The following is an 11,206-nucleotide window of genomic DNA, read 5'->3' on the forward strand; positions in this document are numbered from 1 at the left end:
GACTTCGACTATATCCTTTGAAAATGCAATGTTTTATGAGATCTATTATGTTATATAAAATGTATCTGTGGCTTATTGTCCCTCACCTTGTAGATATAGTTTAAAAACAAATTGCATAATTGAAATGTAGTCATGTGAATCTTCTAATGGAAGCAGGAAGCCAAGGACATGAAAGATTTGAGGCAAACTGCCAAACACCAATAAAGTTTGCATCAATTACAAAGTCAAGATTAGAGTGGTGCTGGAAAAGCACAGCAGGTCAGGCTGGAGCAGGAAAATCGACGTTTTGGGCAAAGGCACTTCATCAGGAATGAGGCTGGGAGCCTCGGGGGTGGAGAGACAAATACGAAGAGGGTGGGGCTGGAGGGAAGGTAGTTGAGAATGCAATAGTGGATGACAGTGGGGGTGAAGGTGATCGATCAGAGAGGAGGGTGGAGCGGATAGGTGAGAAGAAAAATTGACAGGTGGGACAGGTCAGGAGGACAGTGCTGAGCTGGAAAGTTGGAACTGGGGTAAGGTGGGGAGAGGGGAAATGAGGAAAGTCCACATTAACGCCATAGGGTTGAAGGGTCCCGAGGCAAAAGATGAGGCGTTCTTCTTCCAGGCACCAGGTGGTGAGGGAATGGCAGTGGACGTGGCCCAGGAACTGCATGTCCTTGGCAGAGCGGGAAGAGGAGTTGAAATGTTTGGCCACAGGGCAGTGGAGTTGATTGGTGCGGGTGTCCCAGAGATGTTCTCTGAAGCGCTCTGTAAGAAGGCGTCTGGTCTCCCCAACGTAGAGGAGACCGTATTGGGAGCAGCAGACATAATAAATGACGTGTGGAAGTGCAGGTGAAATTTTGATGGATGTGGAAGGCTCCTTTGAGGCCTTTGACGAAAGTGAGGGGGGGGGGGGGGGGGAGGAGGTGTGGGCGCATGTTTGCAATTCCTGCCGGAAGGGGAGGGATGATTGTTGGGGGCGTGGGCATGACCAAGGAGTCGCAGAGGAAATGGTCTTTGCGGGAAATGGACAGGGGCGGGGAGGGAAATATATCCCTGGTGGTGGGGTCCATTTGTAGGTGGCAGATATGTCGTATGATACAATTTATGCGGAGGGGTTGGTAGGGTGGAAGGCGAGGACCAGGGGGATGGTGGTTCTGTCCTTGTTGCGGTTGGAGGGATGGGATTCGAGGACAGGGGTTCAAGGGCAGAGGGGCAGGATGTCGATGAGATGCTTTGGAGGGCATCTTTAACCACATGGGTGGGCAAGTTGTGGTCTTTGAAGAAGGCGGCCATTTGGTGTGTTCTGTGGTGGAACTGGTCCTCCTGGGAGCAGAAGCGACGGAGGTGGTGGAATTGGGAATACTTTTGCAGGAGGTAAGTGAGAGAAGGTGGGCAACAAGGACAGAATCCCCACCCCCCCCCAGTCCTCACCTTCCACCCCACCAACCTCTTCATAAATCGCATCATCCATCGACATTTCCACCACCTACAAACAGACCCCAGCACAAGGGATATATTTCCCTTCCCACCCCTATCTGCTTTCTGCGGAGACCGTTCCCTCCGCGACTACCTGGTCAAGTCCACGCACCCCCAACAACCCACCCTCCCCTTCTGGCACCTTCCCCTGCCATTGCAGGAATTGCAAAACATGCGCCCATACCTCCTACCTCACCTCCATCCAAGGCCCCAAAGGAGCCTTCCACATCCATCAGAGTTTTACCTACACTCCCACACCTGTCATTGTATCCATTGCTCCCGATGCGGTCTCCTCTGCATTGGAGAGACTGGATGCCTTCTCACAGAGTGCTTCAGAGAACATCTCCAGGATACCCATACCAATCAACCCCACCACCCCGTGGCCGAACATTTCAATTCCCCCTCCCACTCTGCCGAGGATATGTAGTTCCTGGGCCTCCTCCACCACCGCTCCCTCACCACCCGACGCCTCAGAACCCTTCAACCCCATGGCATTAATGTGGATTTCACCAGTTTCCTCATTTCCCCTCCCCCACCTTACCCCAGTTCCAACCTTCCAGCTCAGTACCATCCTCATGACCTGTCCCATCTGTCAATCTTCCTTCCCACCAATCCGCACTACTCTCCTCTCCGACCTATCACCTTCACCCTCACCTCCATCCACCTATTGCACTCTCAGCTTCCTTCTCTCCAGCCCCACTCCCCACCTCCCATTTATCTCTCCACCCCTGAGGCTCCCAGCCTCATTCCTGATGAAGGGCTTTTGCCCAAAAGATTGATTTTCCTGCTCCCTTGGATGCTGCCTGACTTGCTGTGCTTTTCCAGCACTACTCTAATCTTGACTCTGATCTCCAGCATCTGCAGTTCCCAATTCTGTCTTCTCAATTACAAGGTTATAATCATTAATATCCGTTCGAACTAGGTGTCTTTTTTTTATTCAACACAGGACAGGAAATGCAGTTGTGTTAGCGGTTAGATGTGCATGGAATAACACTCCAAGGTGTTTCACTTTCAATCTTCAGTCTTTAATTTTGTATGTATGTATGCGTGGAAAATAATAATTTGTATTAAGAACCATCAACATCATGTTCTGAACAAGTGTATTTTAGATTTCAGAAAGAAAAGCAATAAGTAAAACATATATTGGTCCTAATTTCCATTAATATAATAATGACATTTAATTTTTTTTCATTAAATCAAGAGTCATACCAGAGGACAGAGTGCAGCAATCCCGTGGAAGTGGATAACAGAATTGTTCTTTGGCCACACTGACTCAAATGATTTATTTTCCACCATCTCAGTCTGAATCCTGGCTAAATGTCTATTGCAAAACTCCTCATAATCCTCCATTCTCATCTGCTAAACATTTCTTCTATAGCTGTAAAACAAAGTGAATTACAGGTTAGTGGGATCACAACTGCCATTCCAAATAAACTAGTTGTACAACTCCAAATATATTTCAGACAGCTATTTTTCTCACCAATATAAAACTAATTTATATTGCTAATGTTGGAAACAATGTAGGGTGCTGTGCTACTCTGACTTTTGCAAAAGATTATGTGAATAGTCTTTTACCTTACAAGTGCAACCAATCCACATTACCCAAAACTGCATGTTCGTTATTTGGATTTCAAAATTTCCTTAAACTTCTGTTTCAACCATTTTTCGGTCATTAGGGTATCATAGATATGCAAACAAGACGTGATTTAATCAATATCATTTTTAAAATCATCAGCTCATTTCATTCAACAAAGCCATGAGGTTCTTCTGTATTTTCACCAAAAGAAATATCTCCCTAAAATTACCCAATAGTGACAAAACCTGTAGTAAAACACAATTTAATAAAAATCTTTGTGCAGATCACACTTATTTCATAACATTTTTCAGAAGTGTTTTATGTTTTACCAGCTAAGGTAAATACTGCAAATGCAAGTCTCTAATTTATCTGGTTCGAACAGAAAACACTGACCAGGTTCCTGTACTTAACTACAGTTTATCACAAAAAGTACATTCTAATCAGTTATGAACAATCAACATATGGCTCTATAAGTGAAAATACTAATTCCTCTCTTAAAATGCCTAGACATACACAAAGAAATGGTTTTATAGGTGGAAGGAAGAAAGAAACAGTTAAACAGTATCGACAGGGTTCATTGAGATGTTGCTTCATGCCTGCCAATACTATGTTGCTCATTCTCTTCTTTGCAGAAGACACACATCAATTGGTATATTGTCTACAAAGCCTCTTTGTTATCAATTAAAGACAAAACCAGCTGCAACTTTCTTCTGGTTTCAGGTATTTTTAATGCCAAAATAAAAAGAAAAACAAACCACTCTTAGAGCATTACCATTCTCACCCACAAGGGATTCAGCTAATCAGAAATAAATCAGGAGTGTTGGCAGGCTAAAGACCTTTCAATCCAAGACTAGTCACAATGTAACAAACTAATCAGCAACTTGTTACTGGCAAAAACTGCAGCCTGCACATACTCCAGTGCTGTACTGTACCATCTACAAACAACCACCACCCACTGCTGCTTGAACAAAGTTGCAGTGTAATCGCCACATGCTGAGCTTCACCAACACTTTTAAAACCTGCAGTCATTCCTTCCTCAATGTTTGGTTTCAAAAGTCCTTTTCAGGTTTTAGTCCATAGTCAAAAATATATAAAATGAAATTGTGGTCTTCATAGAAGTTATTCACACATATATAATGAATGATTTGTCATGTATGTAACAGTGAATAATAATTCACAGATAAACCACATTTAAAACGAATTCTCCATGTAAATAACTTTTTCCTTTCTCCCAATGCAATATGACAAATGTGACATTGCAAAAAAATTCACATGCAGCATAAACAATGGTTTGTTTCTAACAATTCTCAGTAATTCTGTTGAAAATAGACTTGAACATCCCTCTCAATCCTATCTTAGTTAGATATAGTTTTGTTTGACTTGACTATAACATTCTGAAGCAATTAAAACAAACTATCAAGGCTCTACTTAACCCAAAATTACCTCAAGTGATCCTTCCAGGGCCAAACAAAAAAAAATTGCCCAGACCCGTGAAGCATATCTTGTTATTTTGCTTCCCAATTTTCACTCTTAAGAATTGAATTTAAGAATCTTCAAGTAAACAGTTAATTAGGGCTGATACCACTCAGTACTCTTTCTGAGGCAGAGGGAGAGATTATTCTTGGCTGTTCAGACACTAAAGAGGTATCAACAGGGCTTGTTTTACTTTGATCTCGCACAAGGAGTCACTTTATCAAAAGGAGCTGAAGCACACATCAGAAATGGCTGGCTCGAGGACAATAAGACCAGGAGCAGAATTAGGCCATTTGGTCCACTGAATGGTGGTGCAGACTCAATCAAGACTGATCTACTTTGCAACCCCATTCTCCAGCCTTCTCCCTGTAACCCTTGATCGGTTTACCAATCAAGAACCTAGCTATCTTTGTCCTAAATACACTCAATGACTTGGCCTCACAGATTCCTGAAGAAGGGCTTATGCCCGAAACGTCGATTCTCCTGTTCCCTGGATGCTGCCTGACCTGCTGCGCTTTTCCAGCAATACATTTTCAGCTCACAGATATCAGCGCCAATGAGTTCCCCAGATTAAATACTCTAAGGCTGAAGAAATTCCTCCTCATCTTAGTTCTTGACAGTCATCCTTTCACTCTGTTCTTTCGAATCCTAGTCTCTCCTACTAATGGAAACATCTTCTCCACATCCACTCTATTCAGGCTTCTAAGTATACTGTAAGTTTCAATCAGATCTCCCCCTCATCTTTCTAACCTCCATCAAGTGAGACCCAAGAGTCCTCAACCATTCATCATCTGAGATCATTCTTGTAAACCTCCGCACCTCCACCAAGGCCAGAGCATCTTCCTTTATATACAGGGCCCAAAACTGTCCACAATATTCCAAATGCAGTCTGACCAACGACTTTTACTGCTGAAGTGTATATCACTATGCTTATATTCTAGCCTTCTCAAAATGAGTGCTTACTTAATTTCCTCCACTTAACTTTGTGTCCCTTGAACAGCTCTTTGTCTTTCAAACTACTAGTTGGTCTCAAAGTAGCTGTAAAATACTTTGACATAAAGCATTTGATTCAATTTCTCTCCTAGCAGCATCCAGCTGTTTGGGAGAAAAACAGATATGAAAATATTAAAAGTGGAGAAGAAATAAGACAAGTTGGTAATTGAGCCCATCATTCAATAAGATCCTGGCTAACTGAATCCAATTCACAACTCACCTTCCTGCCTGTCCTTTCTAACCACCAACTTCCTCAGTCCACTGCTGTTCACCCTGCCAACACACAACTGTGCAGCAATGCACAGATCGAATCACATCATCAAGTTCGCTGATGATACAACTGAAGTAGGTCTCTTCAGCACGAATGACAAGTCAACATATAGAGAGGAGGTGCAGCAGCTAACGGACTGGTGCAGAGCCAATCTGTCACTGAATGTGGACAAGATGATAGAGATGGTTGTTCACTTCAGGAGGCACGGAGCAACCACTCCGCTGGACATCGACTGCTCCCCCGTGGCGAACGTGAAGAGCACCAAATTTCTTGGTGTACACCTAGTGGAGAATCTCACTTGAACCCTCAACACCAGCTCCATAGCCAAGAAAGCCGAGCAGGGTCTCTACTTTCTGCACAGGCTGACAAAAGCGCACCTCCCAGCCCCTACCCTCACCACATTCTATAGAGGGTTCATTGAGAGTAGCCTGAGCTGCTGCATCACTGCCTGGTTCAGGAATTGCAACGTGTCGGATCATAAGAACCTTCAACAGATAGTGAGGATAGCTAAGAAGAGCTCAGAACATAGAACACAAAACATTACAGCGCAGAGCAGGCCCTTCAAACCTCGATGTTGCGCCGTCCTGTGGAACCAATCTGAAACCCAACTATCCTACCCTGTTCCATTATCATCCCTATGTTTATCTAATGACCATTTAAATGCCCTTAAACTTGGCAAGTCTGCTGCTGTTGCAGGCAGTGCTTTCCATGTCAATACTGCACTTAGTAAAGAAAGTACCTCCAACATCTGTCCTACATCTATCATCCTTCAATTTTAAGCTATGTCCCCTCATGTGAGCCATCCTTATCAGAGGAAAAAGGCTCTCATTGTGCACCCTATCTAACCCTCTGATTGTCTCAATTAAGTCACCTCTCAACCTCCTTCTCTCTAACCAAAACAACCTCAAATCCCTCAGCCTTTCCTAATAAGACCATCCCTCTATACCAGGCAACATTCTTGTAAATCTCCTGAACCCTTTCCAAAGCTTCCACATTATTCCCATAATACAGTGCCCAAAACTGTACGCAATACTCCAAGTGCAGCCGCACTACAGTTTTGTACAGCTGCAGCATGACTTTGTGGCTCCGAAACTCAATCCCTCTACCATTAAAAGCTAACACACCGTAGGCCTCCTTAACAATTCTATCAATCTGGGTGGCAGCTTTCAGGGATCGATGTACATGGACACCGAGATCTCTCTGCTCATCTACACTACTAATAATATTACCATTAGCCCAATATTCTTCCTTCTTGTTGCTCCTTCCAAAGTGAATCACCTCACACTTTTCTGCATTAAATTCCATTTGCCACCTCTCAGCCCAGCTCTGCAGCTTCCCTATGTCCCTCTGTAACCTGCAACAACTCTCCACAACTCCACCGACCTTAATGTCATCCACAAACTTACTAAACCATCCTTCTTTGCCCTCTTCCAGTCAATTATAGCCAACCGTGGGGAACCTTGTCAAACACCTCACTGAAATCCATATACACCACATCAACCGCTTTACCCTCATCCACCTGTTTGGTCACCTTCTCAAAAAATTCAATAAGGTTTGCGAGGCACGACCTACCCTTCACAAAACTGTGTTGACTATCCTAATCAACTTATTCCTCACTAGAGGATAAATCCTCTCTCTTATAATCCTTTCCAACACTTTACCACAAACGAAATAAGGCGCACTGGTCTATAATTACCAGGGTTGTCTCTACTCCCCTCTTGAACAAGGGGATAACATTTGCTATCCTCTAGTCTTCTTGTACAATGCCTGTCGACAATAACAAGATCAAAGCCAAAGGCTCTGAATCTCCTCCCTGGCTTCCCAGAGAATCCTAAGATTACTCCCATCTGGCCCAGGGACTCACCTATTTTCACACTTTCCAGAATTGCTAACATCTTCTTCCTGCAAACGTCAATCTTGTCTAGTCTAGTAGCCTGTATCTCAGTTTACTCCTCGACAACATTGTCTTTTTCCAGTGTGAATATTTAGTGCTTCCCCTATCTCTTCTGACTCCACGCACAACTTCCCATTACTATCCTTGATTGGCTCTAATCTTCTCTTGTCATTCTTTTATTCCTGATATACCTAGAGAAAGCTTTAGGGTTTTCCTTTTCCTATCTGGCAACAACATCTCATGTCCCCTCCTAACTCCTCTTAGCTCTCTATTTAGGTCGTTCCTGACTGACTTGTAACTCTCATACCCCCTGAGTCTTCAAGTCTCATCCTAACATAAGCCTTCTACTCACTCTTGACAAGAGATTCAACTTCCTTAGAAAGCCATGGCTCCCTCGCTCAACCACTTCCTCCCTGCCTGACAGGGACATACTTATCAAGAACACACAGTAGCTGTTCCTTGAATAAGTTTCAAATTTCAATTGGCCCCATCCCCTGCAGTTTCCTTCCCCATTCTATACATCATAAGTTTTGCCTTTCCCCCAGCAATAATTCTTACTCTGCGGTATATACCTACCCCTTTCCATCGCTAACATAAACATAACTGAATTGTGATCACTATCACCAATATGCACACCTATCTCCAAATCTAACACCTGGCCAGGTTCAATATCCAGTACCTAAATCCAATGTGGCCTGGCCCTTGTTGGCCTGTCTACATACTGTGTCTGGAAACCCTCCTGCACACATTGGACAAAAACTGACCCATCTAAAGTAATCAAACTATAGGATTTCTATTCAATATTTGCAAAGTTAAAGTCCCCCAGAACAACTACCTTGTTACTCTCCCTCCTATCCAGAATTATCTCGAACTATTCAGAGGCCTACAGAAAACTCCCAACAGGGTGACCTCTCCTTTCCTGTTTCTAACCTCAGCCCATACTACCTCAGCAGACAAGTCCTCATAAGTCCTTTCTGCCACCGTAACACTGTCCTTGACTAAAAATGCCACATCTCCACCTCTTTTTATCATCTTCTCTGCTCTTACGGAAACATGGCCAAGAATGTAGTGCTGGAAAAGCACAGCAGGTCAGGCAGCATCCGAGGAGCAGGAGAATCGACGTTTCAGGCAAAAGCCCTTTAAATGAAATCAGGCTTGATCAGGAGAATCGATGTTTCAGGCACAAGCCTGATTTCTGTTGAAGGGCTTTTGCCCGAATCGTTGATTTGCCTGCTCCTCAGATGCTGCCTGACCTGCTGCGCTTTTCCAGCACCACACTCTCAATTCTGATCTTCAGCATCTGCGGTCCTCACTTTCTCTTACTGAAACATCTAAATCCCGGAACCTGCAACAACCATTCCTGTCCCTGCTCTACCCATGTCTCCGAAATGGCCACAACATCAAAGTCCCAGGTGCCAATCCATGCTGCACGTACATAAACATATTCCGGATGTTCCTGGCATTGAAGTAGACACACTTCAAACCACTTTCCTGCTTGCCAGTGAACTCTTGCAACCTTTAAACCATATTTCTGAACTCACTACTCTAAACCTCCTGGACACCCGAACTACAATTTTGGTTCCCATCCCCCTGCTGGCGTCATCATTGGGGTCTCTTGTCCCTCTATTACAGAAGTTTACACCACACGCTGCATCCAAAAGGCTAGTGGAATTGTGGAAGACCCCATACACCCCTCACTCAAATTCTTCTCCCTCCTGCTATCTGGCAGAAGATACCGCAGCATTCGGTCTCTCACAGCCAGACTGCGCAACAGTTTCTTGCCCAATGCCATCAGGCTCCTTAACACAGTATGATTGGATTAGAAGATATAGATATAGAATCCCTACTTTGTGCAAACAGCTCTTCAGCCAAACAAGTCCACAACAACCCTCTGAACCCCCTCAGACCCATTCCCCTACACCCACCCCAGACTAATACACCTACCCTACACGCCATGGGCAATTTAGCATGGCCAATTTACCTAATCTGCACATCTTTGGATTTTAGGAGGAAACCAGAACACCCAGAGGAAACCCACACAGACACAGAACTCCACACAGACAGTTGCTGAGGCAGGAATCGAACACAGGTCCCTGGCGTTGAGGCAACACAGAGCCACCGCACCACCCCAATCTGAAATTCCTTGCACAACTTCGAATTGCTGCTCAAAAAATGTCTCTTATTTATCATCTTTCTATTACACTGTAACTTGCAGTTTTGCACTTCTTATGCACTTTATGCCATGTACAAATTGTGCTGTCCATCTAGCACCCTCGGTCCTGGAGGGACACCGTCTCATTTTAACTGTGTCAGTTGTATATAGTAGAAATGACAAATAAAAAACTACTCTAATTGCTACGCTACTCATATAGTTCAAAGATCTGACCATTTCAGGCCCAAATATACACAATGACTCAGCCTCTGTGGTAGAGAATCCCAATTTCCAAAAGATTCAGTGTCTGTTAAGAAAGCAATTCCCTCCTACCTCAAAAACCGAAAGAACTGTGGATGGTGTCAATGAGAAACAGGAGCTGCTGGAAAAGCTCGTCTGGTAGCACCCATGTAGAGAAATCAAAATTAACACTTTGGGTCAAGTGTGTTCTGAGGATGGGTCATTCAACCTGAAACACTAAGTCTGATTTCTCTCCATAGACGCTGCCAGACCTGCTCAGCTTTTCCAACAATTCCTGTTGTTGTTCACCTTGATTTTCATCGTAGAAATCCCTTATTTAGTCTCCATGCGCCCCAGATCAAGATTTCCTTACTGAGGGAAACATTCTTTCAGTATGCTCCTTGTGAAGTTTATTCATGTTTCATTAAGATCACCACTCATTCTTCTAAACTTTGAATACAGACCCAATCTTCTCAAAGTTTTATCACAAGAATATGATTTCACTTGGGGATTAATAAGACATCTCTGAACTGCCTCCAATGTGGGTTTACGCCTGTTTAAACAAGACGACTAAAACTTTTATGTAGCACTCCAGTTGTGGTCTTCCCAATGCCCTGTACAATTTTAACAAGACTTTTCTTAAGTGTGTCCAAGACAATTTTCTGATTCAGTATGTGGATGTACCTACTAGAGAAGGTGCAAAACTTGACCTACTCTTGGGAAATAAGGCAGGGCAGGTGACTGAGGTGTCAGTGGGGGAGCACTTTGGGGCCAGTGACCATAATTCTATTCGTTTTAAAATAATGATGGAAAAGGATAGACCAGATCTAAAAGCTGAAGAGCTAAATTGGAGAAAGGCCAATTTTGACGGTATTAGGCAAGAACTTTCAAAAGCTGATTGGAGGCAGATGTTCGCAGGTAAAGGGATGGCTGGAAAACGGGAAACCTTCAGCAATGAGATAACGAGAATCCAGAGAAAGTATATTCCTGTCAGGGTGAAACGGAAGGCTGGTAGGTATAGGGAATGCTGGATGACTAAAGAAATTGAAGATCTGGCTCAGAAAAAGAAGGAAGCATATGTAAGGTATAGATAGGATAGATCGAGTGAACCCTTAGAAGAGTATAAAGGAAGTAGGAATATACTTAAGA

The 11,206-nt window shown here is 43.7% G+C and overlaps 1 protein-coding gene across 4 annotated transcripts in view; it reads right to left on the reverse strand.

Annotated features, from left to right (window-relative positions):
- LOC122560913 (centriolar coiled-coil protein of 110 kDa) overlaps positions 1 to 11,206 on the reverse strand; it is a 58,440-nt gene that overhangs the window by 42,990 nt on the left and 4,244 nt on the right. For all 4 annotated transcript variants that reach the window (XM_043712164.1, XM_043712166.1, XM_043712167.1 and 1 more), the window contains one exon: positions 2,668 to 2,836. In XM_043712164.1, coding sequence (XP_043568099.1) covers positions 2,668 to 2,814 — 147 coding nt within the window. In that variant the 5' untranslated portion in view covers positions 2,815 to 2,836. The remainder of the gene's footprint in view (positions 1 to 2,667; positions 2,837 to 11,206) is intronic.

The sequence above is a fragment of the Chiloscyllium plagiosum genome, chromosome 21 (assembly GCF_004010195.1).
Source record: "Chiloscyllium plagiosum isolate BGI_BamShark_2017 chromosome 21, ASM401019v2, whole genome shotgun sequence".
Classification (NCBI taxonomy): domain Eukaryota; kingdom Metazoa; phylum Chordata; class Chondrichthyes; order Orectolobiformes; family Hemiscylliidae; genus Chiloscyllium; species Chiloscyllium plagiosum.